At 52.0% G+C, this 27,253-nt stretch overlaps 2 protein-coding genes across 4 annotated transcripts in view; one reads left to right on the top strand and one right to left on the bottom strand.

The window, feature by feature from the left end:
* On the top strand, positions 1-21,410 carry BNIP5 (BCL2 interacting protein 5). Its single transcript, XM_045500802.1, has 12 exons — positions 1-192; positions 7,976-8,586; positions 9,550-9,669; positions 11,175-11,239; positions 11,496-11,736; positions 12,752-12,883; positions 14,599-14,657; positions 14,969-15,206; positions 16,332-16,463; positions 17,342-17,406; positions 18,825-19,082; positions 20,081-21,410. The coding sequence occupies exons 2-12, from the start codon at positions 7,980-7,982 to the stop codon at positions 20,114-20,116; spliced, it is 1,953 nt and encodes a 650-aa protein (XP_045356758.1). The 5' UTR covers positions 1-192; positions 7,976-7,979; the 3' UTR covers positions 20,117-21,410.
* A 2,281-nt stretch (positions 21,411-23,691) lies between these two features.
* The window catches only part of PNPLA1 (patatin like phospholipase domain containing 1), a 49,375-nt gene continuing 45,813 nt past the window's right edge, over positions 23,692-27,253 (bottom strand). For 2 of the 3 annotated variants that reach the window (XM_045500803.1, XM_045500805.1), the window contains exons 9-10: positions 26,085-26,189; positions 23,692-25,093 (exon numbers count right to left, since the gene is read on the bottom strand). In XM_045500803.1, the coding sequence (XP_045356759.1) occupies positions 26,108-26,189 (82 nt within the window). In that variant the 3' untranslated portion in view covers positions 23,692-25,093; positions 26,085-26,107. The remainder of the gene's footprint in view (positions 25,094-26,084; positions 26,190-27,253) is intronic. The other variant, XM_045500804.1, reaches the window with a different exon arrangement.

Genomic DNA, 27,253 nt, shown 5'->3' with positions numbered 1-27,253 from the left:
CACTGGGAAGTGACAGCAGCAATAGCGGCATCTCCTTCCTGGGAGAGTGAGGGGGACTGCCCCTCGGTACAACTTCCAGCCGACCGGGAGCGGACCCAGACGATGCGAGGGTACCCGACGTAGAACCCCCTGGTCTGGAGGTCCTGGCCGAAGGTGTCCTGCGACAGAAAAGAGCGACTTCTGTGGTCTGAGGTTCGTTGGACGATACTCTCTCCTTAGGGGGCCGGAGTAGTGGGTAGACATCTTGGGGGGCCTAAAAGTAGACCAGACCCAAGACTCAAACCCTGAGTCTAACCCCAGTTCTGCTCCAGCTTGTTGGGCCTTCTCTAGGCCTCAGTGTCCTCATCTTTAGAAAGAGCAGACTTCAGTGAAGGCATCTCAGCCGGACTTACAAGCTCTGAATTCAAGTCCCAGCCCTGCCACTCACTAGCCCAGCAACCCCGAGCAAGGAATTTCACTTCCTTGAGCCTCAGTTTCCTCATCTGTCGAATGGGAGCAGCATGACCTATCTCTCCTGCTCATTTCTTTCTTTTAAAAAAAAAAATTTTTTTTTAACGTTTATTTATTATTGAGAGACAGAGTGACACAGAGCGCGAGCAGGGGAGGGGCAGAGAGAGAGGGAGACACAGAATCGGAAGCAGGCTCCAGGCTCTGAGCTGTCAGCACAGAGCCCGACGTGGGGCCCGAACTCACAGAGTGTGAGATCATGACCTGAGCTGAAGTCGGACGCCTAACCAACTGAACCACCCAAATGTCCCGACTCTTGCTCATTTCTTTATTGAGTGCTGTAGAGGTCAAGTCGTAGACTTTATGTGAAGGTACATAGTGAAGGGAAACCTTGCATAAGCAGGAGGTGTTATTGTTACCCATGGCTGGATTCGATTTCTATCACGTTCTTGGAATTTCGTCCAAGGACAAGAAGATTTTGTGAAGAGTTCTGGTGGCCTGCTGCTCTGACAGGGATTTGAGGGGGGATTATAGCATTGCACTGCCTGTGGTCTTGGAGAGAGGACACAGTGGGGTAGGGACAGGATGGGGCATCAGCAGAACTCAGTCTAGTCCTCTTAGGAGGTTTCCAGCTTTGGCAATGAGGGCCCCACTGCACCCGCCCAAGTCTGCCCCACTGTGTATCATAGCGCCTGAAGTTCCGCCGTCGGGGAGCTCCTTCTTTTGGGTTTCGAAAGATCTGCAGGATGTGCAAATGCCCGACCTTTGGAAAATAGGCACCAGCTATAAGTGTGTCTGGCAGCGACGATAAGGAACAGGCAGATGGTCAAAGTCCACCTCTCTATGCTGCAGGTCGGCCTGGGCAGAGCTGGCCCCCCAACGGTGCCATGTGGTTGCTCAGATGTCCCTGTGATCTGAGGCTTCGTGCAGAGGTCCCGCCATGCTCTGCCGTGGTTGGGCCCTGACTGGAGCCTCTGTCCTGGCCTAAGCCTCACGTTTTGAAGTGGGCAAGGACCAGCAGGGGAATATCCAGAGGAGGTGCCCAGATACCGGAGTGATGGGGACGATGGACTGGAACAGAGACTGCTTAAGGGGTGACACGGCCTCCCCTCAGGGGTAGGCAGGACGGCCGCTGGTGACTTAAGCTCCGTCTCAGCTGAGTTTAGGAGCTCAGCTTAGCTTTAAGGAGGGCTTCCTTAAAATCTGGGCTGGCTGACAATGGAATGCTCTGCCTTGAAGGGTGGTGAGCTCCCACTCCACGAAATGTTCCAACAGGGGTTCTAAGTCTGCCCTGCAGGAATGTGGCATAAAAGAGTCCTATGCAGGAGGTGGGGCTAGATACTTCCAGGTCCCTTCTGGCGCTCAGAGCCTATTAGGAGCCCCAGAAAAGAGAAAGAATACCTTGAATTGTTACCATCTAACACCTGAGAGGTGGGCATGGGTAGAGGATGGGTCTGGTGTTGAAAGAAGAGATGACATCCTTGTCCCCCACTTGAGTCTGGCCAGTGGAGGTGGAGGGTCTTTCCCAAGAAGACCCTCACTACACTGTATGTGGGGGATGTGAGCTGTGGGTGGGACCCACATCATTGTGGGAGCCCAGGTTGAAGGCTTTGAACTTGGACAGAACTCCTACTCCGGGACTTTGGAGTGTCCGTGGGGCCACCTGTGCCGATGAGAAGTGTGACCTCAGGGTACAGCCCTTGATCCTTCAGCCTACTAATTGGCTTCCAGCCCAGGGGTCTGTGAGCCGCGCCTAGGGTTTACAATCTTGGCCTGTGTGGCACAGGTGTCTGTACGAAGGTACATGTAGACCTGTGACTCCATGTACACAGGTGACGGCATGCCTATGTGTAGACGTGGTTATCTTCACTGGTGTGGAAAGCAGGCTTGCTCACCCTTAAGTCCTTGTGTGTGTGTTCATATTTACGGAAAGCCACCGGGTGTAGGAGAGAGAAGGAAGGATTTAGAATCCAGAGAGGTGGATTCAAGCCCCAGCTCACAATGCTTCCCAGCTGTGGAAGCCCAGGCAGGTCTTTCAACCCTTCAGAGACTCAGTTTCCCACTGCCAGCCTGTCTGGTTCAGCTGGGAACCAGGCAGGCTCAGGTCCTGTCTCTGAACTTGGAGGTAGACATGGGAGTGGGGCGGGGGGAGGGGTGTGTGGCAAATGAGCTCAATTATTCCCTTGCATTTGGGGCAAGAAAACTACACGGTGTTATGAATCCACATAGGTTTATGTGTGTGTTGGGTGTGCTTCTGTGACACAAGAATATGTGAGCCCATTCAGGCTGCAGCGACCCATAGACCGGGGGCTCAAACAACAAGCCTTTATTTCTTCACAGTTATGGAGGCTGTGAGTCCAAGGACAAGGCGCCAACAGAGTTGGTGTTTTTAAAAATTTTCTTTTAATGTTTATTTATTTTGGTTGGGGGGAGGGGCAGAGAGCGAGGAAGACAGAATCCGAAGCAGACTCCAGGCTCTGAGCTGTCAGCACAGAAACTGATGCGGGGCCCGAACTCATGAACCGTGAGATCATGACCTGAGCTGAAGTCAGACGCTCAACTGACTGAGTCACCCAGGTGCCCCTAAAATGTTTTTTTTTTTTTGATGTTTATTTATTTTTGAGGGAGAGAGAGAGAGAGAGACAGAGTGTGAGCAGGGGAGGGGCAGAGAGAGAGGGAGACACAGGATCGGAAGCAGGCTCCAGGCTCTGAGCTGTCAGCACAGAGCCCGATGCAGGACTCGAACCCACGAACCGTGAGATCATGACCTGAGCTGCAGTCGGATGCTTAACCGACTGAGACACCCGGGTGCCCCTTGTTTTTTTTTTTTTTTTTAAGTGCTTTTTTTCTTATAAGTTTATTTTATTTTGAGAGAGAGAGAGAGAGAGCACGCGTGTGCCCACGCATGTGGGAGGGGAAGAAAGAGAGGGAGAGGGCGAGAATCCCAAGCAGGCTCTGCACTGTCAGCCCAGAGCCCTATGCGGGGCTCGAACTCACAAACCAGGAGGTCGTGACCTGAGCTAAAGTTGGATGCTTAACCGACTGAGTCACCCAGGGACCCCCAGATTTGGAGTCTTGTGAGGGCCTCCTGGTTCACAGTCAGCTTCTCAGTGTGCACTTATGTGGTGGAAGGGGTGAGGGAGCCAGTCTCTTTCATGAGGCCTTTGCTCTTGTGACCTAATCACCTCCCAGAGGCCTCACACCTAATACCATCTCACTGGGGCATGAGGATTTAATACAAGAACCTGGGGGGTGGGGCACAGACATTCAGTCTATAGCAGTGAGTGTCTGTGGGTGTAGACTCTGGGCCCCCATGTGGGTGCCACACACGCTCCCTCAGAGGGGCCAGCTATTTGTTAAACATTTGTTGTGCGAAGCACAGGGGTGGAGAGGCGGGGCGGCAGAATATCCCTGTGAACTGGCGCCAGAGCAGTTAGAGATCATGTAGTCGGATGAATAAACTGGAGAATGGTGTACGGGTGAGGTCAGTGTGTAACTGAGAAAAGAAAACAAAAGTGTCAGTATGCTTAGAAAAACCCCAGAAAACTTCCTGCTCCACAGTAACTCAAGGTCAGCCCCGTGTGCTTTCTCTGGTGGGTGGTTGTTCTTTCTAACACGTCACTGGCCTGTGTCACGTCTTATCAGAAGTCCTGTGATCTGCACATCACTTGGGTGTTCCTGAGCAGACTTGGACTTTGTTCTGAAGTCCGCTTTCTGCCAAGGCCATAAACGAGTTTACGAGAGCAGTTGGGTTTCCGTGCGGCAACAGTTTGCTGCAGTTTCAGGGTTACGGGTCTGGAAGCACATCCAGGACAGGGTGAAATTCCCCGGCGGGGTGCATGTGGGTGGACGCCCAGGCAAAGCTGGGGTGCAACACACGTAAAAAGAGGAAGGAAGGAGGAGGTCTTGCTTTGATGAGTTCTGGATCGGCGGAATTTTACAGTCAGAAAGTCTGCAAAGATTTCATTTCAGCACCCATAGAATTTGGGGTGTGTGTGTGTGTGTGTGTGTGTGAGCACGCGTGTGCGCGTGAAAACACAATCCTCGCAGGGCTTTAAAAGTCTGAGGACACGCTGGCCAAAGGGAGGATTTTCCAGGGTGTCTCCCCGGGGGTGGGTGGGCTTGGCCTCCTTGGCAAGCCACACGCTCTCAACTCCTGGGGCTGGTGCTGGCAGACAGAATCTTTGGAGTGTTCCAGGGGAGGAGCAGGGGTAGGGGGGGAGAGCAGGCTGAGCTGGGTCACCGCCGCCTGGAGGGGGAAGAGTTGCGGGAAGCACGGAGGGGGCGTGTGAACACGGTATCCAGTGCTGCAGCCCCCCCCCCCCTTGCGGTACCCACCCCCATAAGGAAGGACGAGGCATGGGAAGAAGAGTCCCTGGATTTGGAATCGGGAGGCCTTGGGAGATCCTGGAGTCTGTCTGGGGAACCGCTCCGATGGCTACAGCCTCTCCCAGCCCTTGGGGCTGCTGCAGCTACTGCTCCCTCCCTCTGGGCACAGGGCACAGTGGTTCCAGGGAAGGGGTGGCCAAATCAAGGCAGTTTTCTGGAGAAAACATTAAGAAGGAAACCACTGCCTGGGGGCATTGTCCTGATGCTCTGATTGCAAGTTGTGGCGTGTCCTTTGAATGCAAGAGTGTCCTTTGAATGCAAGAGGACGCTACTGCGGCCATCAGCCATGGTGGAAACCGTTTCCATAGCAATGACAGCTTTTAAACAGATTACTGCGCCTCTTTTCCCAGTAGCTGGGAAGGATGCTTCGACCCTCTGCGCGATGTCCCCCCCCCTCCCCCGACCCCTGGAGCCAAGTTAGCGTATGAAGAAGAGGGACTGAGCCGGACTAGGGTGTTCTGTTGTGTTCTGCTGGTTCGGTGGTTTTGTGATCGAACAGCTTCTCTGCCAACCCCACACCCATTGTGCCCTGACCACAGGAATATACGGAAAAAAGAGAGAGAACCCTAACACCATTCAGTAAATATTTCTGGCCCCGCTGACTTGGATCTTAAATTAAATAGAGCTTCAACCTAAATTTATCTTCTCTTAAGACCATGTGCTACTAAAGAGAGAGACAGAATAGAGCATTCCCGTCACCACCACTTACTGGGGTGCCCATTTGAAGAAGACCAGAGCATTCTCTCTGAGGGCACAACCTGTGTCTGGTTCATTATCCCCAGCACCGGCCATAATTCCTGGTACTTAGTGTGTGCTTATTAAACCCTTGTTGAAAGACATAAACAAGAAGAAAGAGAATATTTTCCTCTATGATTTCTTCGGCTTACCCCACCCTACACAGTATTTTGAAAGCACAACCATAAGGCAGCCTCCGAAGGCTTTCAAGAGCATTAGTTAATTTCCATATAAGGTACAGACATGTCGTGCTACGAGTTTTTGTGTAACTCAAATGTTCCTTTTAAGGCACATCAAACAACAAATAAAGCTTTCCAAGTTGCCTGCTTCCTCCCCAGCCCATTTTCTCATTTCCTCCAAGATTGTCCGCGTGTGTCTATTGCTGCCCACTGGCCTCTGGCCGCCCTTTGCAGTCCCTCCTCCCCCAGACTCGTGCTTGAAGGAGGGAAGACTCCCCGAATGTTACAGTCACCTTCAAATCTCTCTGTATTTCCCCATGCTTTTCCTCTCTCTCTTTTCGTATTGTCCTCCTATTCACGTGGATCCTTGAACATTTGAAATTGCAATTATAGATTGCTGGTTTTGCCTATAAGCTGGACATGTAACAGAGCACATTTTAAAGGAATGAATTAGTCGGTAAACGTAGGAGACACGATGTAAATACATAATACATGAATATGTAATACGCTAAATAATACTTAGTAAATGCATGATGAGGCGATGATTACAAATTAGAATAGGCAGTGCAGGTGTCTGAACTCCACGGGAAACTCTGGGGGGGCTCAGATTTGGGATTCAAGATCATTTTAAAAAAATTTTTTTAAACTTCCACCAAAGGGCAAAGGGGGTCTGAACAACTTTGGAAAAATTGGGAAGCCACGGGAGTTTCAGATTAAAGACACACAAATGAAATTCACTGTTCCCATCCTGGCCTGCTTAAAATGCTGCCCAGGAGGAGATGGTTCTTTTTGTCTTTTGCATGGGCAGCTGCTTCCTTCTGGATGGAGAATGAAAGGCCCCTGCTGCTCTCATGTACATTTCCTGTAGGTTAACTACACACCCAAAGATACCCTATATATTGCACGGTTTACTAAATGTTTGTGTAGTACATTTATTCATCTGTTGAATTAGTACTTATTGAGTGCTAGTGATGTTCCGGGAGCTGTTCTAGGCACCCAAGATACAAGACGTAGCAAAACAGACAAAGGGAAGGGAGAGAGACTCAGACAATAAACAATGACACACACCAAGGTGTGATATTGCATAACATCACGTAGTACAGGTGGGGAGTATGTGCTCACGAGGGGTGCACAGAGAGGGCCTCTCTGGGAAGGTGACATTTCAGTAAAGCCCTGAAGGGAAGCAAGGGAACAAACCATAAGAATGTTCTAGAAAGAGGGAACAGCCAGTGTGAAGGCCCTGAGGCAGCGAGCAGTGCTTGTGTGAGTAGAGTGAGTGATGAGAGGTGGCAGGAGGCCTAATGGGACCAGGTTGTACAGGGCCTTCCTGGCCACTATAAGGACTTTGACTTTGACTCTGAGTGAAAGGGGAGCTGTTGGAGGCAGGAGAGTGACGTGCTCTAACTTAGGTTGGAAAAGGCCCCGTGGCTTCTGAGGGGTGAATCTGGAAGGAAGATGAGAGGACAGGAGGAGAACCAGTTGGGAGGTGATTATGGTAGTCCAGGCCAGCAGAACTGGGGCTAGACTCAGGCAGTGTTGAAGGAACTGGGGAGACAGGTCGGGGTCTGGGCGTGCTTTATGGAACCAACAGTCTTTGCTGATGGATCAGATGTGGGGAGTGAGAGAAAGCAAGGAGTCAGGGATGACTTCAAATTTTTGGCCCAAGCGATTGGAGGAGTAGAGTTGCCATTTACCGAACTGTCTTGTGAAATATTCTTAACGGCCTGTGAGACAGACGGGCAGGTCTCAGGCATATTGCAAATGAGGACAGTGGCGCATGAGCTGCCCAGAGTCCCCAGGGGCAGGACTTGGCCCCTGGCTTCTATTGTTGCTGCAACAAAATACCAGAAACTTAGAGGCTTTGGAACAAAACGAATTCATTATCTTTCAGTTCTGGAGGTCCGAAGTCCACGATCGGGTCTCCACAGACTAAAACCAAGGTGTTGGTAAGGTCCTGCTCCTTCTGGAGGCCCCAGGGGAGTTATAGACCAGCTGTGACGTCTAGGGCATGACCTCCCATAGTTTAGTTTCCTCCTCTGGAAAATGTGGACAAGGATAGCCCTCCTTCCCAGGGTTTTTGAGGAATTTAACGGAGACAGCAGCTTTGAGGGCTGATATCACTTACATTGATGGGCAGGGTGGATCGGCGCACGGGGCAGGACTGGTAACCCGCCACCACGTCTCTGGTAGGTCTCCGGTAAGGGAGCTGTTTGCTTTGTTTGCAGTGCAATGGAGCCCAGGAAGCATCTGTCAGGGAGGAGAGTCAGGTCTCTGGATACGTCACAGAGCCCCAAGAAGGTCCGCCGGTGCTTCTCCCTGCCCACTACCCCCTCCAGGAAGATGCTTCACCAGGCAGCCAGCGATGGGAGCAGATGTCCCCAGAGCCCAGCTCAGTCTGTGGAAGCTCAGGATGCCACGGCCACAGCCCACAGCCTGGAAGAGACCAGGGAGTTTCTTCCCACTGACCAGAGGCTGCCACAGGACACCAAGAAGGAAAAGACCCAGAGACGGGGCCAGCAGGGGTGGCTGAAGACCTTGATGAACTTCCTCCTGAGGACAGGCCCGGAAGAGCCCAAAGAAAAGGCCAGCCGGAAGGCAAAAGGGAAGGAGGGCCTCCCCAAGCCTGCAGAAACCCCGGAGGCACCAGGGGAGACAGCTCCGAGGAAGAAAGCCCACGACAAGAAGGCCAGTCGCAAGAAACACAGTCACAAGAAACATGTTGCTGAGGAAACCAAGGGGGCCCAAGACCAGGAGGCCGAAGGCCAAGAGATAGGGCTGCCCAAGATGGCTGCCGCCCCACGCCCTGAGGAGGCTGACCTGGGCCCAGCACCCAAGGGTGAGCAGACCATGCCTGGTAACCCCACTGCCCCAACCCCAAGGGCTAGGGTACTCTAAGCTGACTCCTCAAACCTTTCAACAGAGGGGACGTGGAAGTTGGGACAACCATCAGGGACAGCACCACCGTGAAATTTCTTTGAGGCAGAACAGCACGGTGGCTGAAAGCCTGAGGTCAGACCCCTGTTCCGCCATTCATTAGCTGTGTGACCTGGGGCTGGCGACATTCCTCCCCGAGCCTCGATATTTTTTTCGTCCATGAAATGGAGATGATAACAGTTGCTATCTCCTGGGTAGCCGTGGCCCAGAGCTGGCACGCGGAAGGTGCTCCGTTAGGTGGCAGCTGTTGCTGTTAAGTACTCTAGTTGAAGGAGCACAGACCAAGGAGAAATGGGAAGGCAGGGAGGGAGGTGAGGGGGGAAGCCTAGCCCCCAGCATTGATCCCTGTGCGAGGACTGGGGATGGGGCCAGAGAAGTAGATAGAGCCATCCGCCCTGGAGGCCGGATTTATACTTGGCTATTTCCAGAATACACCTGCTCTGTGACCTTGAACAGATTGCTGCCCCTCTCAGAGACCTTTGGTTCTTCATTTGTAAAATAAGGAAGCTGGCCCCCCCCCCCCCTCCAAGGTGCCTTTCTTCTTTGACTTTCAGGTCCTGGGGTTGAATGCCCCACAGGCACCTGGAGGGAGACAGAGCTTTGCCCTGTAGCTCTCAAAACTCTCCCTGTTCTTAATGAGAAGGATGTCTGGGTTGATGCCACCTCTTTTCAGATGGAAACCTTGGCAGGTTTCTGATTTTTTTTTTTTTTTTTCTTTTTGGTTAAGCCTAGTGCTGGCTGCAGCAGCCCATCCTGCTGTGAATTCTGTGTCATTTTATTGTGCTCACGAACAAAGTCAGAAAAATGTCACTGATGCCACTACTCCCATCCCCCACACATACGCTTCCTTTCATCTTTCTTCCAGGTGGGAAAGGTTCTGGTCTCCACCAGTCCTTGCTCATTGAAGCTGGGGGTCCTGCAGCATCCGAGGTTTCTTCTCAAGCCACAGGTCATCGGCCCGAAGAGGAGCTCAGAAAGCTTGACCGTGAGTCCTCATCTTCTTAGTGTCCTCTCGCCCCGCAGCCGGGGAGGGGGGCCTTACCAAATGAGATGGATTGTTCTGGATGACTGCTTGCACCTTGGATGGTCCCTCTCAAAATGCATGTACTGATCTTGCTCCTTCTGGCGCTTCTGGTCACATTTACTTATTTTAGAGTTTCACAGAAGGGAGTCTCAGGAATTAGAACGGCCACTGGCAAATGTTCCTGCCTTATGTGTTAATGAGCATGGGACTTTTTTTAGTCTTTTGAGATTTATGGAAGGAATGTGATATGAAGGAATATAGAACTTATATATATTTTTAAATAGATGCCAGCGTGGAATAGCTCTACGCACACTCCTATACTCACAATCGTCGACCGGAGGCCAATATTGGCTTCAGAATTGTGTGCGTGTGTAATTTTGTGGCTGAACCATTTTAAGGAAAATGATCCCTCATCCTTAAATATGTAAGCACACATCTCTGAGAAATGACTACAGTGTCACGCACAACCACAATGCTGTTATTGCCCCTAATAAAATCGATAATGAATGCTCTACTAATCTAATTCCCTATAAGGAAGGGGCATATTTTAAGAGATGTCAAACATCTATGCATCTGTCAGAGAGTAACTAAAAGGCATTTAGTTGGCTAATTTGCAGGCTGTTTATTTTGCATGCTGTTTTTTCAGACGAGAGAAGTCAGCTGGTAGACTGAGACAAGGAACAAAAGCCAAACAGGATTTATAAATGAGAGAGAGGTGAGGGGTGAAAAAATCTGCAGTCCAGGGACCAGGGAGCCTTAAACAAACCTTTTCTGTAAACGGATCAGCTGGTAGGTAGCAGAGGCAACTCTGGGCCTATTGTCTTTGGATCAGTCAGCCGGGATATCAAAGAAAACCATTCATGTTGTTTGTGGTTTCTCTGTAAAGATGTGGTGTGAGGCATCAATGCGGCAGGCTGTCTGTGTCAGGCCTGCTGGGGTCCCTCTGCCCTGCACCTTAGTGTCACTGGGTCTCTACCATTTCCCCTCCCGGAATTTTGCAGCGTTAGCCTTGTAAAGTATCTCCAAGCAGAGTTCCTTGATGGCCTGACAGCCTGCTGAGGGAAGCGGGGACAGAGATCATGATTCACACTTCACAGGGAAGGAGACAAAGGCACAGAGAGGTTAAGAGACTTACTCAAGGTCACATGGCTGGCCGAACCCAAAGCAGATATTTACAAATCCGTAAAGGTCAGAGGAAATAATGGGGTCACAGGTTGAATGCTTGAAGGACTGACCTGAAATTGCCTGGGTAAAATTTTGTGCTTTGGCCTCCCGCCCTTTCCCTGTGGATCTCCCAAGCCTCTCTCAGAAGGACTAGCTCCTGGGACATGGTGCTTTTCGCCACTTCCATGGCCTAAGAGCATCCTCAATAGAGACTCAGTTGATCTCAGAAGTTCAAGACAGTCATTAGAAAGAGTTCTCGGGGCATCTAGAAAGATTAACTGGGTGCATTTACTTTTTTCCAGAGGATAAAATCATCAAGATGATAGTGGAATTCCTCCAAAAAGTGGGAGACCAGTGGGAAGAAGAGGTAAGGAGCAAAAGGTCTGCATAGACCGCCCCCCCCCCCCCCACCCGTGGGCTCGCTGCTTCCTCCTCCTCCTTCTGCTCAAGGCCCGCTTGCCCAGGCAGGTCTCAGTGCTCCCCAGCTCTAGGCTCTGTCACCTCCCTCGCCTGGGGCCACCACGAAGCACTTGGCTGCTCTTTAGTTGTTTCTCAGAGAGCCTTCCCCTCTCCTCAAGGTCAAGGGCCCGACCCGACGACGGTTTCTCTCATTTCTCCCACAGCAGCTTCAAGCTCCTCAGCCAGAGGTGGTTGTACAGATTCCAGTGTCAGTTGACAGGAAGAAATTCCAAGAGAAAAAGTCTAGCTTCAAGAGAGCGTTTTCTCATAAGAAACATGGCTCTGAGGAGGCTAAGAGAGCCGGGCCTGCAGACGTTTCCAGCCCGGAGTCCCGGCCACCCAAGAGGCCCAGCTTTCTCCCCCTGTGTGTTGGGGGCCATCAGCCCTCCACCTCCAGCAGCCCTGGTGAGCAGGCTCAGGGTTACCATAGCAACACTGCAGCTGCCTCCAGCTCTGGAACCTTCTGCGGGGCTGGAATCAGCCATTGGAAGGGCCGTCCTCCTAGTTCTGACTTTTGCTCTGCTCTGAGCAGTGTGGGGAGGGCAGTAGGGAGGAGAAAGGGATGTCAGCAAGTCACCTCCCTACACGAGACCTCTCTGGGCAGTCCAGCTAAGCCCCCCGTGGAAATTGTGCCGAGGAATCCCCTAGCCCTCCGCATCTCTCCACAGCCTCAGCTGCTGTACCCCGGCAGGGGGCAGCTGTGCAGGAAGGAACCACAGCCTGGGAGGCAGGAGGCCTGAGTTCCGACCTGTACTTTCTACCTCATTCCCCATCTCCGTGCCTGACTCAGTCTCCTCACCTGTAAAATGAGACACTTCCCTACTGTGTGTCTATACTCAACCAGTTTTCATAGCCGTATCATTATCCCCATTTTACAGATGGGGGAGCTGAGGCTTGGGGAGGTAAAACAAATGTGTTCAAGGTTCTGTGGCCCACCAGTGATGGAACCTGAGCTACAGAGAGAAAGGATCATCCTGGGTGCCAGGGAGGAACAGCCTAGCCGCTTAGCCTGGCCAGGGGAATTTACATTTTAAAAAGGAGCCCCGGCGGTGGAATTTCCGGCCACAACTGGAGATATCTTCATGCAGGGGGATTCTGGCCCTGCTGCATTACTTCGTGCCATGGAATCAGGCATTTACTCTCCAAGCCAAGATGCCAGAGGGATGAGCTTGCCAGGGAAGGGAGGAGAGGAGGGCAAAGCCCAGGAAAGCCAGTTGTAAAGAGGTGCAAAGGGGCAAGGGAGCTAGGTGTGGGCCAGTACATCAGAGCTTTGACCCTGACCCACAGCTCACCTCTGTCCCAGCAAGGCCTTTGCATGATCTAGCCATGGGGTGAACTCTGGAACCTCTTCTAATGTTTGTGTGTTAGTTAATACCCTCACCCTGATTAAACACACCCGCCATTTCATCTTTCTTCTTAGGCTCGGAGGAACCCAAAGTCCAAGAGGTCCTGCCTACAGACAGCGGGGGTCTGAGTCCCTTGGAGCTTTCCACCCCAGCAGGGAGCCAGGGACCCGAAGAGGACTTGCAGGCGAACAGAGCCTTGGAATTCAGTTAGTACCCCCTCCTTTTCTCAGACACCCCTCGGAAATCATCCGGCCTGACCCCACACTGACCCAGAGAGAGGCAGTAACCTGGCCTTGACTTCCTCTGGGGGCCGCAGTCCGGGAAGGGGCAGTGTGGGGTCCAGAGCCCAGACCCCTGTCTTACTCGAAGTGAGCCTCAGCAGTAAAATCACAACAGTGAGGACGCCCTCCTCGGTGAGGCCGGCACAGGCCATGCCAGGAAAGCCTTGGCCCGTGGCAAGGGCTCTGTAGATGATGTGATCTTTAGGGCGTGGGTTTGCATTGGACTCTGACCTCTTCCATCTGTGTGAACTTGGATGAGTTACTTCATCTCTGGTCTCAGCGTCCTCAACTGCAAGATGAGGGTAAACCAGTTCCTAGATCCTATAGTCCTCGGAGGCGCTAATGGAATTAATGCTGATAAAGCAGTTAGAGCAGTTAATAAGCTATTTAGACCTAATGAATGTTACCTGCCATTTACTGCTATTATTGTTGTGGTTGTGTAGCCCTGTAGCCTGGGGAGAAATTGAGAGGCTGGGGGGGGGGGGGGGGGGGGGAGCGGGCGGTGGGTAGGGGCCACAGGAGGGAAACACCACAAATGGCAGCTGCTGATGCTATTATTAACCCCTTACCAGTGGCGGAGCCCTGGCTAGAGAGTAGGGTAGGGGCAGAAAGAGAGAGGGAGAGAGAGAATCCCGAGCAAATTTCCAAAAGAGAATCCGATGCAAGGCTCAATCCCATGATTTTTTAAATTTTCATTAAAAAAAAAATTGTTTTTAGTGTTTATTTATTTTTGAGAGAGAGACAAAGACCAAGCGCAAGCAGGGGAGGGGCAGAGAGAGAGAGAGAGAGAGAGAGAGGGAGACACGGAATCCAAAGCAGGCTCCAGGCTCCGAGCTGTCAGCACAGAGCCTGACGCGGGGCACGAACTCACGAATCGTGAGATCATGACCTAGGTCGAAGTCGGACGCTTAACTGACTGAGCCACCCAGGTGCCCCTGAAGATATTTTTAAAGACCTACTTTCCCCACCCACCCCCCATCCTATCTTACCTGCTTTTCACAGAAAATGTGCCTTGAAGGGGAATTTAGAAGGGCCCCTGTTCTAAGTAGAAGAGGACGGTGCTGGGTGAGGGGACTTTTGGGGACCAGGCCTTTCCACATGGCCTTGAGGCGCCTTCTCCTGGAGGCAGCGGCCTCTGTTATTTTCCTCACACTTAAAGTGGCACATCTGGGGGCGCCTGGGTGGCGCAGTCGGTTAAGCGTCCGACTTCAGCCAGGTCACGATCTCGCGGTCCGTGAGTTCGAGCCCCGCGTCAGGCTCTGGGCTGATGGCTCAGAGCCTGGAGCCTGTTTCCGATTCTGTGTCTCCCTCTCTCTGCCCCTCCCCCGTTCATGCTCTGTCTCTCTCTGTCCCAAAAATAAATAAACGTTGAAAAAAAAAAAATTTTTAAAGTGGCACATCTGGGTGTTCACTGACCAATGGAGAAGTGAACGTATTGCAGCTCTGCCCTCAGGCCACTTCCGAGGAGTCTGAGGTGTCCGCAGGCAGGGCCTGGGACACCCAATAAGCGCAAACTCATTAGCACCTGGAGACCTGTGAGAATCAGCCAGGAAGCCACTTGGGCCTCAGGAAGTGAGGACTGACCGTAGAAATGCTTTGCTCCATACTAAAGTGCAAGCAAACGTTTTGTTCTTTCTTAGGAGAATTCATCCAGAAGATCATTGCCCTACTCCAGGATGCGGAAGAGCAGGGGGGAGAGGTGAGGAAGACACTCCCCACGTAGATCTTGACCCTCACTATGAACACCCCCACCCCTGCCTGGCATAATAACTTCCCTGCCCTCCCCCATGCTACATCTTTCCAGAGCCTGGCTCCTGTCGCTCCTCCTTCCCCAAGCCCCCACCCCCACCCCCATCGCTGCCGGCCACTCTTGCTCTGGCCAGGCCGCACCCTCTGCTCCCCAGCGGGTCTCAGTTTGTTTCAGGGGGTGCTGGGGTCCTTCCCCGGCTCACTCACAATCTCCTCACGGTTGGGGCCCTGGCTCAGTTTCTCTCATCTCCCCCGCAACAGCTTCGAGTCCAGGAACCAGAGGTGGCTGTAGAAAACCTGTCCCCACCCTACAGAAGGAGATCCCAAGAGAAGAAGTCCAGCCTCAGAAAAGCTTTTTCTTATAAGAGACATGGCCCCAAGGAGTCCAGGAGAGCGGGGGCCGCAGGTGCTGCCAGCCCGGAGTCCCGGCCGCCCAAGAGGCCCAGCTTTCTGCCCCTGTGTGTGGGGGGCCATCAGCCCTCCACCTCCAACAGCCCCGGTAAGCAGGCCCCGCGCGGCCATGGTCACAGAGGCTGCCTCTGGCCCCAGGCCTCCTCCAGGGCAGGCTTGGCCAGCTTCATGGCTTCTGCTTCAGGCTTGACTCTCTTGCTCTCGGCTCCGAGTGGGGCAGGGAGGTGTGGGAGGGCTGCGGAGAGGAGGGGGCCGCTGGCTGCCAGCTGGACTCACCACCCACAACACACGCCCTCCCTCCACCCATACAAAAACACATCAACACTTAAAAACAAATGCCGTTTGGGGCGCCTGGGTGGCTCTGTCCGTTAAGCCTCTGATTCTGGATTTCGGCTTGGGTCATGATCTCACGGTTCGTGAGCTCGAGCACCGCATAGGGCTCTGCTGAGAGCAGGGAGCCTGCTTGGGATTCTCTCTCTCCCTCTCTCTCTGCCCCTCCCCTGCTCATGTGCATGCTCTCTCTCTCTCTCTCTCTTCCTCTCTCTCTCTCTCTGTCAAAATAAATAAACACTAAAACAATAACAACAACAAATGCAGTGTGAGAGCAGCACATCGGTTTATTGGCTTAAGGGCATCAGACTCACCCGAAAGCTAAGGAGGAAACACAGACTCGGGTCTCATGAAGTAGGATATGGCCTGGGCCTCTGCTTTTTCACCACTGCCAAGTGTGAGGTATACAGTGATTCCCTTGACATTTATGGAGTGCCTACTGCATGCCACGCTCACACATGGGATCTCGTTCAGCCCACTTACAGTCTGGTGAAGTCAGTCTTGTTATTCCCATTCGACAGATGGAGAAAGTGAGGTTCAGACAGGCTTAGTGATTCAGTAAAGCCTCACAGAGTCACGGGGAAGTGGGCTCATTTAGGGGGATCTTGGCAGGCCTGCTTTGTTTCCTCCCGGACTGTGAGGAGGCAGAGGAGGCTGGTGGCAGAAAAGAGGAATGAGATTTCCAGAGGGGGTAAAGAAGGCCCCGTGAACGCCTCTGAGGCGGGCCCAGGGAGCTGCGGGCTTGCTGAGGAGCCTGGGAAACCAGGACCCCGTCTGGTGCCAGTGTCTTTGGACGGTTTCTTGTCAGAACCTGGACCCCGTGATGGACTTGTGGATTTGAAATAGGCACAAAACACTCACACCATCTCCTTTCTGCCCTCAGACCTGGAAGATGTCGAGTTCCAGGAGTCCTCACCTGCAGAAGAGACACCTGTGGGGTCCTCAGACACGCCCTCCCAGACCAGAAGTCACCAGCCAGAGGGGGGACCTCAGCCAGATGGAGTGTTCGAATCTAGTTAGTAATCCACCCTGCTCTCTCCTGGGTCAGCTGGCCTAGGGCTTCTTTTTGCATGGGTCTCACAGGCTGAATTCCAGTAGAGACTGGGAAGGCTGGGGAGACACTGGCAGGGCAGGGAGGAGGCAGGGTTGGCCTTTCAACGGGGGCTCTTGGGGCAGAGCTGCAGATGGAGAGTTCTCTTCTCTTAGAGAATCCTGTCTACTCGGTGGGATGTAACTTCGGTGGGCTTGCTTGAATGTTTCATACCCAATTCCTGCCTTGCCCTGGGTCTCATAACCAGTGGTGGACTGGCAAACAGGCTGAGGGTGGGTGTTGGGTGGGGGCAGGAGGGGAGCCCTGATTTGTAGCGTTTGCAGATTGTTGTGATGTAAATATTCCCACCGTGGCTGATTTCAAGCTGCCAACAGTTGATCACAAAATGTCCACAAATATCCTGAATGCTTGCGATTAGGTCTTGGTGCAGGCAGCCACGTGCGTGTGGCCCTTTACAGCCCGGACTGGTGGGTGTGTTCCTGTGGCATCTGTGGCTGTGGCGTCCCCCTCCCCCTGCTTTCTGATGAGCTGCTCTGGGCCCCCGCTCCCATTCCTGACCATGCTACTCTGTAGCCTGGACCGGGGACACTGGGAGGTCTCAGGTTCCCCATCTGTCGAACGGAGCTGAGGTGACGCTCAACTGGCCGACGTCCTTTCAGTTTCTATACAACAAACTCAGATAAAGCTTTCACTCTCCAGCCCTAGTTTCGGGGAAGATTTTTCTTTGCCCTTCGAAACGAATCTGTGTGCTGTGCTTTAGAGACAAAGTGCCGTCTGTGATAGATGGATGTGTTGTTGCAGAACTTGTCAACAGCCCCTGAATCCTTCTTTGTTTTCCTTAGAGGAGCTGGTCATCCAGAATCTGGTGGCCCTTCTCCAAGAAGTGGATGGCCAGTTGGGGGAGCAGGTGAGGAGTGCTCGGTACCCCCAAGGCTGAGGCCTGAGTTCAATCCTTATCCCTGCATCCAGGTGACCTTGGGCATGTCCCTCAACCTCTCTGAGCCTCAGTTTTCTCTTTTGCAAAATGCGGGGGTGGGGGGGTAACTACCTACTTGACAAAGTTTAGTGCATGTACGGAAACTGCCGGCCACATAGCAGATGAGATAAATGTTAGTTTACAATAATATAATACTCACGAGGTTTATCCTGCCAGCCAGGACCTCCCCCCATCCAAATCCCCCTTGCAGTTCAGCTCGTGTCCCACCTCCCTCCTTCCCCCAAGTCCAGCCTGCGGGTCCTGCTGATCTCGTCCTCTGCTAGCTCCTTTTCACTCTGTCTTGTCGCACATTTCAGCGTCTACGTGGTCTCCCATCCTTCCACGCTTTTAGATTGTCCTCTCCTGCTAGATAGCCTGTGGCCTCCCAGATAGACTGAAAACCTCACAGTCTACTTGGAGAGAGCAAGAGAGATCGCATCTGAGGTGGCAGAGATGAGCACAGGCCGTGGACGGGTCATGAGCATAGCGGACGCTGTGGGTACCTCGCCTTCCCGCCACGGTGCACGCCGGCCCACCTCGCCGCTGCCAGCACCCGCATCTTTTGGCCTGAGGACCGGCCCCTAGAACCATTTTACCACCCACGTGGGAGGCCAGAACGATCGCCCCCCACCTCCCGAGAAGCAGCCCTCAGCCAATGGCTCATGGAAGCTGGTGTATACATAACTCAGGCCCCTTGCCCCTCGTAGGGCTAACTCTCAGGAGTGTGCTCTACGCGGGCTCCCGGAGCGCCCTGTGAGGAACACGCTCAGCAGCCAGTCTGCGTGGGCTGCCTTCCCCTCCGACCCCAGATCTCCATTCCCCCATCGCTGTTTCCCAGCATCACTACCTGCACCCGAGCCCTCGTCTCTGGGGGAGCGCAACCTGGGACACTTAGGTATTGAGAGGAGGCGACTTAAAGTGAGAACGAAAATTCACCCAACATCCACTCTGCGTGAGACATTTGACATCAGCTAGCTCACTTCCTCCCCTTCCCCCAACAACACTGCGTGCGGGTGGGGGTATCATTCCTGCCATTTAACACATGACTAAACAGAGGCTCAGAGAAGTCACAGAGCGAGTAAATGCCGTTGAAGCATCCGTTATACAAAGACCTGCACTTTTTTTTTTTTTCCCCCACCTTGTCCTGCTGCTTGGAGGTGAACCTCGCAGAACAGATTCTGAGAGGCTAGAGGTAGAGGAAGGATTTAACAAGGAAGCTCATCCCAGGGACGGGAGGTGTCCAGCCCAGTCTGGGCTCATGGCGTTGAAGGTGGGGGGCGGGGGGGCAGTTGGGGGAAGGGGGCTACCTGCCAGCAACACTGACGGCCGGCCTTCATTTCTGCTTCCAGATCAGGCGACATCCCAGCTTCAAGAGGTTTTTCTACAAGGTCTCGGACTCCTCCCTCAGGAAGCTGGCAGCCACCCTGCACAGCCAGAAAGCCTGCTCTACTGAGCTGGGCAGGAACCTCACCAAGAGACCCTACCAGCTTGCCTTTGGCTTCACTAACAAATTTGCCAGCAACAATAGCCACGCTGTCTTCAGCCTCATGGGCCTGTGCTACAGCCACGCCAGTTACACCCACTTCCCGTACAGGGAGGCCCAGCAGGTGAGAAAGAGCCAGACGGCACAAGCGAAGACAAGTTCAAGATCCCAACAGGATCTTCTTACCGTCCTCTCCCCTCCCCTGCTGAGTTCTATGTTGGCTTGTTTTCCCGATGGAAGCTCCTTAAGACCTTTGACCTCTCTTTCCTCAGCTTTATTTTCTTTGCCCAGATATGGGGTTATTACGGATCATTTGCCCTCTAGGTTGGGTTAGGCAGTAGCTTATGGAGTTTTTGTGAGAGACATTATAGAAACATCAGTTCTGATATCCTCAGTGGCCCTAACTCCATCTCCTGGTTTTACTAACCATGCATTCACTCATTCATCCATTCATTCATTTAACCAATAGGTGTTAAGAGCCTCCACTGTGCCTAGCTGTGCAAGGTGCCGTGAGAGCCTGAGGGTGGTTCTGCTATAGAAAAAGACAGAATGTTTACTGATGACAAAATTAAGTATCAGTAAAATGCCAGATTAGTGGTCACTGAGGCCAATGAAGTGATTGGTCCTGGAAGCCTTCCGAAATCTATGTCAAAAGGCGTAGATTTTTGGGGCGCCTGGGTGGCGCAGTCGGTTAGGCGTCCGACTTCAGCCAGGTCACGATCTCGCGGTCCGTGAGTTCGAGCCCCGCGTCGGGCTCTGGGCTGATGGCTCAGAGCCTGGAGCCTGTTTCCGATTCTGTGTCTCCCTCTCTCTCTGCCCCTCCCCCGTTCATGCTGTCTCTCTCTGTCCCAAAAATGAATAAACGTTGAAAAAAAAAAAAAAAAAGGCGTAGATTTTTGCCCTTGGAGGATGGCGAGGAGACGGGGGGGGGGGGGGGGGGGGGGGGGGGGGGGGGAGAAAAGGGCCAGGAGAGCACTGCAGGCAGGAGGTAGTGAGTAAAGGTCCAGAGGTGACAGCTGATGTGCTGTGTTGATACGTTAAATTAGGAGCCTGTTGTTACTAGAGTAGGACCCACAAGTAACTGGGCTATGGCTAAAACCTATGTTCTTTTCCTCCTCCCAGAACATCACAAATCCTGAGAGCCAGAGTCCAGATTAAGAGCTGTGCTTTGCACTCAAGTTCCCTTGAGCTATCAAACGATGGCGGCTTTGACCAGGAGCCTCTGAAGATGCCTCACGATAGCCCAATCCAGTGCTTCACAGACATGAATGAAGACGAGAGTGGATGGCCACCTGTGTCCCTGAGCCCTTGTGGGCTCTCTGAGACTGAGATACACAAAGCGTTCTTAACTGGAGGCAGAGGCCATGTTAGCCGAAGGAGCTGGGGAGGACTGGGGAGGTGGGAGACCAGAGCTCCGCCGGCTGACCTGCCCCAAACTTGCTGTGAGACCCTGTACTTGTGTGTCCTCCTCTCCAGACCTTGGATTCTGGGCAAGACTATGTGACCCATCGGACCCCTTCTGACTCTATCATGCTGAAATCTCCCTAAAGGGGGGCCGTCGGTGCTTTCATGCTGTGGCCAAATACACCCCACAGAGCTGGAGACGGTCTTTAAGTCTTCGTTGGATGCATGAACGAATGAGGGAGAGAGCTCCTGAGATCGCTCCTGAGATCCAGGCAATTCTAGCAGGCATTCCTTGGGAGGCCTTGGTCCTCCACTGGAACTGTGGAACCAGTCATTCTCTCTCTAAATTGGGGTTTAGGGAGGAAATGGGGAGCTACCTTGACTCAAGCCTTTGCATTTTGGGGCTAACCCTAATACCGACTTATGTGCCCTTTTCACATTCATGTATTTTCTTGCTCCACAGGGGCCCAAATCATGCCCCACTATCACGTGGAAGTCCTGCTGGCATTTTTAAAATGTTAATTTCAAATGAGTCTTAGTTTTTTAAAATAAATTTTTGTTTAATCTCTCACCAGAGTGCCCAAAGGATTCATGCATTTAAACAGATGTGCATCTATATGCAACAAATAATTTATTCAGTGCACCAATGGTACTTAATGCCCATATGGATTTGTAGACGCCTCTCAGGAAGTCTGCAGGCCTCAGATAGAGAAGACCTGCGGATTGGGGATCCCTGGCCTCTCAGAATCCTTCCAACCCTGTGTCCCAGAATTCTTTGTTCAGAGAAGTGAAGCTCATGCCTTGCACCTCTCCCATATCATGCCTTGCCAAGAGTCAGTGAGAAGATGCATGTAAAGAGTTCTGAAAATTACATAGTGCCTTGTCCATGTATGGTATTATTATAGTTATGATCTGGGTAGTTTTCAGGAAATGAGGGAAGACTTTAAGGTGGATTGCCATGGATGGTTACACGGACGTGCACTGCTCAAGAACACCATACCCCAGGAAGTGCTATTCACTTCCTAGACATTGTAGATTTGTAGATTTATGATAATAGGTTTCTACCTGATGGCAGTAAAATGTCTTGAGAAAGGGCTCCTTTTTATTTTTGCACAAAGGTGAAGTGTGGGCTGTTAGAGGCTCTGCCTTCTACAAAGCTGAATAGTTTGAACAGCTTGGCTCAGATGGGCAATTTGCCACATGCCCATTATGTACATGCATGCCCAACAGGGATATGCACATAGCCCTTGGACACTGCCTGGAACATACGGTCATGGGGAGAGGGTGTTAAAATATGGACTCACTGTTATTACCCTTGGTAGATACTCTATTGCTATATCGAGCATTCACTGATCGCTGTGGGGTAAGGCTGGGGAGAGGGGTGAAACCTAGGGCAGAGAGGCCTTGGGCACTTAGATGGGACTGGCCTCAAACCTGAGGCAAAGTTTTAGGAAGTTCAACCAAGCATATTCTGGAAAGTCATTTTCTTTCATTGCTGCTTCGAAGGAGGTGGGGGAGAGGTGAGCTCTTTATGGGTTTAGTTTAGACAGTGTTCAAGAACACAGCCCCCAAATGTGAAGGATCAGAACCAGATCTGACATGAGGGTCAGGAACCTTCTGTACATTGTTTCTTATTTAGAATGATGTTCTTTAAGCTATATGACTATTTGGTATGAGTTCCCGATGCTGGCATCTGAGTCTCATTTTTGTACTGTGTTATTTAAGCAAATAAAGAAACTGACTTGCACAAAGGTCTAATCTGGATTATTCACCGCTTGCCAGTGGTGGCAAGATGGGAGCCCACCCGCCACAACTAGGCCAGTCTGGTGCCTGCAAGGCTGTGAGGGTCAGCCCCCTTGTCCCCGCCTGGGGGCCCTCTCTGGTTGCTCCCCAGGTGTCCCGTCCTTGAGCGCCAACTTGCTAAGACAGTAATGAAGCGCCCTGGGCTTCAGGAGACCTGGGTTTTAGTCCAGCTCCCCACAGGCTGAGGGATGTCAGGGACATGATACTTGCCCTCTGGACCTGACATCCTACAACTCTGGGACCCTTAGGATGACAGTTAATTATATGTCCAGGAAAATGTGGGCCAGTCTCGATTCTACACCATCTGTTTTACTAAGTCCCTAATTTTGGCCATTCAGAACCAGGGTAAAAATGGACAGAATACAGTGTCTGCCTTTTGGTCCAGAGAATGTGGTCTCTGCTGGAAGGCATCGAAGGCCTCCTCTCCCCTCTCTCAGATAACACAGGAGTCTTTCCAGGGGCTGCCTGGGGAGGGCGACCCTCTGGTGTGCATAGCTTGTCTTCTTTCCAAACCACTTTCCGCTTCCAACCCTTGAAGCCTCACTGTCATGCTCTGAGGAGGGCAGAAGAGGGCAGCGCCTCACTTCAGAGATGAAAAAGCTGAGGCTCAGAAGGGGCAGGTGCCTCGTGCAAGGTCACGTAACCACCTCCAGACAAAACCAGGCCAAGACCCAGCTCCCAGAACCCCCGTTTTAGGGCCTCTCCTTGTTGTCTAATCCATTAGTTCTTTTTCCCAACCAATACTTATTGAGCATTTACTATGTGCCAGGTCTGATCTAGCTCTATGGAATAAACAAACGCAGAAGGCACGACCCCTGCCCTTGGGACGCTCGTGGACGTCGCTAGCTATGGGAATCTCGTGCCAGTAGGAATGTAGGAGCGTGGGACACCATTGTGTGAGGGTGGGGCTCCCTCCACTCACACCACAGAGGCTTTCAAGAGCACCGAGGTGCATGGGACACCCTGCTGCTTCGAATCGCTTTCAAAAGGTGGGTAAGTGACATCAGGACTTTTAATTAACCTAGTTTCTGACCCTGAGAAGTCAGGAGGCTCAGTGAGTCCGAGATAATGGGGTCAGCCAAGACCTGGTTGAGTTCGGGATGTTAGCTGAGTTACAGGGAGGGCAGAGCCTCGGGGGTCATTTGGACGTGCTTGTTTGGAAGACCAGAGTGTGCTCTGCCCTTGACCTCCACACCAGTGAGACCTCCAATTTCGAACCACAGTGACTGACACATCAAAAACCAATCCACTAGTATTGGCTTTAAAAAAAAAGAAAGATAAGGAGAAAGGAACTAATTGGAGTTGCCAAATTTAGCAAATAAAAATATGGGTGGCCTAGTTAAATTTGAATTTCAGATACACAACAAATAATAGCGATACTGGGGCCATACTCATGCTAACTACTCATTGTTTCTCTGAAATCCAAATTGAACAAGATGTCCTGTATTTTATCCAGCGGCCCTGAAACCAACGCAAGAACAATTCTCTTAATTGCCTCCTAATGGGGAAAAGGGACATACGACAAATGAAGGGAAATATACACAGGAATTTATTGATTCTAACTGTAACCTGACTCTAACAGAAGGGCATCTGGGCTCTGAATACAGGCTTTCAGGTAAAACAACAGTTAAGGTCATGTTCAGTTCCCCCTTGCACAGCAGGGCATAAGCATTCCCAAGTTGTGCGAGCCTGAAACCCTCCCTCCCCTGGTTCACAGGTCTCAAGGGCTCTGGCTGCGCCCGCCTGCAAACCACAAGACCACTCCTGGGGGAGAGGCTAGGGGACCGCCGTGGACTTGTCTCTCCGCCCCCACATGGTCCCCAGGGCGCTCCCCTTGACTGGTCTGAGCCACAGACCTGGAGTAGGAAGAGGGCGCAAGAACACCTGAGATTTGATTCTTCTCAGCTTCTCAAAGGTACAGTTAGATTCTTCCTGGCAGAATGTTCTGAAGGGAGCTTGTGTGGACTCCTGCTCCCTGACGTGGTCCTGTTAGATGTAGGCTCCTCCAGGCCCTCTTGCCACAGCCCCCTGCCCTCCATGGCTAAAATTTGCATGCATCCTCCAGAGGCCCCAACCAAGCTCAGGGCTGTCTTCCACCCAGTCCTCTGGGGTTTGCATTCCAGGATTTGCAAAGCAAATACATCCGAGGCCGTGGGCAGCCCAGGTTTCCTTACTGGGCCTGGCTGGGGCTGGAAGCTATCCACACTCCAGTGAGCAGTGGGGCTAATTTTTTTCTGGCTGGGCTGGAAAAAATGAGGCTGAAGTCTTTGTTGTGGAACATTTTAACTGAGGTGTGAACAGCAGACCGGGTCTGCCCTCGTGTTGCCCTCATGCTGGGGGATGGGAGGGGAAGGGACGTTTGGCCTCTATGTCCTCCACAACCACACCAGGACTCAGAGAAGTCCAGGATGGCTGGCTCACACAGCCACACCACACAAGCCCTGGGGAGCTTATCATGACCTCGTGCTGGATCAGCTCCACGAGTGATTCCAGGGAGCAGCTGAGGCAGAGTCCAGTGGTTCTAAGTCAAGCCTTTGGGACAGTGAGAGAATTAAAAACAAAACAAAGCAAAGCAAAAGAGCCTGATCTCTTGATGGGAAAGAGGAAAGTGCGTCCGTGGCTCAGTACCGCTCGATCCGCAAGGGTTTGGCCCTGTAGACTAGATTCTGGGGGGCTGGGGTCTGACACGGCCCCGTCTCAAAGAAGCGAAGTCAGGCCGGGGCCGGGAGGATGTTTAGACAAGGAAGTGCTCGCCCAGGGGAATCAGGACTCTCCACACCAACAGGCTTGGTAGTGGGTAACACCTGGTCCCCAGAAGGCATAGGGTGAGGGGACTGCATCTGAGAGCCTTGGGGAGAAGGCTCTACCGTGGGGTCATCAGGTTCTCTCCCATTCCAGCTCAAGTTTTCTCTCTCGGCTCACAGTTTCCTAGAAAAAGGACAGAGATTCATCATTTCTAAGTCCCTCATCTAGGACCTTCCTCCCCTTATTTCCGCTGAGAACATCCTTCACAGTTTCAAATGCCTCAGGCAGCCCCAAGCAAGTAGCCAGGCCCCATGATAGCCAACTGGATGCATAGAAGTCGGAAATCTTGGGGCGCCTGGGTGGCGCAGTCGGTTAAGCGTCCGACTTCAGCCAGGTCACGATCTCGCGGTCCGGGAGTTCGAGCCCCGCGTCGGGCTCTGGGCTGATGGCTCAGAGCCTGGAGCCTGTTTCCGATTCTGTGTCTCCCTCTCTCTCTGCCCCTCCCCCGTTCATGCTCTGTCTCTCTCTGTCCCAAAAATAAACATTGAAAAAAAAATTAAAAAAAAAAAAAAAAAAGAAATCGGAAATCTCAATTTATACCAGAAATCAGCTATCAGATCCCACTTTATAATTACACGGGTCTTTTGCAAATGGAGAATTCCACTGACAGAGCAGGACTTACTCGTGTTTGAAACATCATTTGATTTACAAAAGTCTGGTTAGTATTTGGTTTTGCAGGAAGGGGAAAGAAGTGGAGTGGCCTCCAGAGCGCTGAGTTCAGTCGTGCAGACTGCACACTGTACAAGGAGACATTGCTAAGACAAAGGGTAAGCATTTCGTGGACGTATTCATGCTGTGGCTTATTTGTACAGTTTTCTGCATGTTATCTGTACAGTTCTGTACCTTTGTATGTCATTCGTACAGATTTCTAGCAGGCGGCAGTGAACCGTTTTAACAAAACCAGTATATTATCACAATCTTCCAGGAGCTGGAAATCAAGTTCTCCAGGAAAGGGTACTGTTTTCTCAGTGCACAAGGCAATGCATGGGCTAGTGTTGGCCTTGACTATGGCCAGGAAGAGGCAGGTGGGGTCAGAAAGGAAACTGGGCAGACAGCATCCCAGCACAGAGCAGGCAGTGCCTGGCTTCCAGGGTCACCCTGGGCAGTTCCACACCTCAGGGCAGCTGTATTCCTGGATCATCTGGGATGAGGCCTGTAGGTGACCCGAACTGTCTCGGACGTGGAGAGCAGAGAGAAGTCGAGTGGGCAGGGAGCAGACCTGGATGTGAGAAGCCAAGAAAGCACACGTGAGGAGAAGTGAGACATAAAGGGGGCTCTGCCAAAGACCTGAGTTTCAAGGCCCCTTCCATGTGCTGTGTGACCCTGGCCAATCATTTGCCCTCTCGAGGAAATTGCGGGAAGACACCCGCAGAGCCCACGCCGAGAAATGCTGGGATGGGGACTTACATGTTCTTGGATGGTTTTCAAATCCGACGGTGTCATTCCGTTTAAATCCTGTAATGATCTCCCAGCGCCACAGGTGAAGACCGACTTTGTTAGCATGGCACCCGAGCCAGCCTGCCTTGTCCCTGCCATGTCTGCCTGTGCACCTCCAAGTGCACCCCCAGACCTCTTCCTGCCCAAATGGAGGCACTAGGAAGAGGCCCCGTGACTTCCGATTCACTCCAGTGCTCCTTCTACCACTCAGTGATCAACACCGAGACACTGGTGACAGATGACTCGGATCCTGGCTCTGCCACCTACCTACTGTGTGACTTTGGACATGTTGCTTACCCTCTCGGTGCCACAATGCCTGGAACATAATAACTACTCTGGAAGTTTTAGCTATTATCATTACATTCACATTTGAATAGGGAGAAATTCCACAGTAACTCAAAGGAGCGGCTCTCTACTGGTAGAGATTGGAGGAGTCTGACAGAATGGGTCGCAGTTGAGAGGATGCGAGCAGCAATGAGCAAGAGGGACCTCTTCCTTTTCCACTTGTAGCCTGGAGGCAGTCCCTGGATTTCTCAATCCATCTTGCCACTTTGAGACCAGTTACACAACCCAAATCAGATGACCACTGAACTCTTACTGGAAGAGAGACGAGGCTAGCAGTGGAAAGCTAGGCGGATACATATACATAGCCATGCCCCAGACTCCCTGTAACCTAAGCAGCAGCATCCCAGCCAACTCACAGGACTATGGAAGAAGAGAATAAATGTTTGTTTTATAATCCACTGAGAGTGGGGGGTGGGGGGGATTGCTTGTTATATAGCATTATCGTAGCAGCAATAACTGACTAATACAATTAGCACCAGAATATGAATTTGAACATCTGAT

Source organism: Leopardus geoffroyi, chromosome B2 (assembly GCF_018350155.1).
Source record: "Leopardus geoffroyi isolate Oge1 chromosome B2, O.geoffroyi_Oge1_pat1.0, whole genome shotgun sequence".
In the NCBI taxonomy this organism is placed as follows: Eukaryota; Metazoa; Chordata; class Mammalia; order Carnivora; family Felidae; genus Leopardus; species Leopardus geoffroyi.
This window is presented reverse-complemented; position numbering and strand designations above follow the sequence as displayed.

What these genes read in the sequence shown, in the direction of transcription:
- BNIP5 (XM_045500802.1), top strand. Translation starts at nt 7,980, where the DNA reads ATGGAGCCCAGGAAGCATCTGTCAGGGAGGAGAGTCAGGTCTCTGGAT. An exon ending in CCTGGGCCCAGCACCCAAGG is followed by an intron (nt 8,587 to 9,549) that starts GTGAGCAGACCA and finishes TCTTTCTTCCAG; the next exon opens with GTGGGAAAGGTTCTGGTCTC. An exon ending in CGTACAGGGAGGCCCAGCAG is followed by an intron (nt 19,083 to 20,080) that starts GTGAGAAAGAGC and finishes TCCTCCTCCCAG; the next exon opens with AACATCACAAATCCTGAGAG.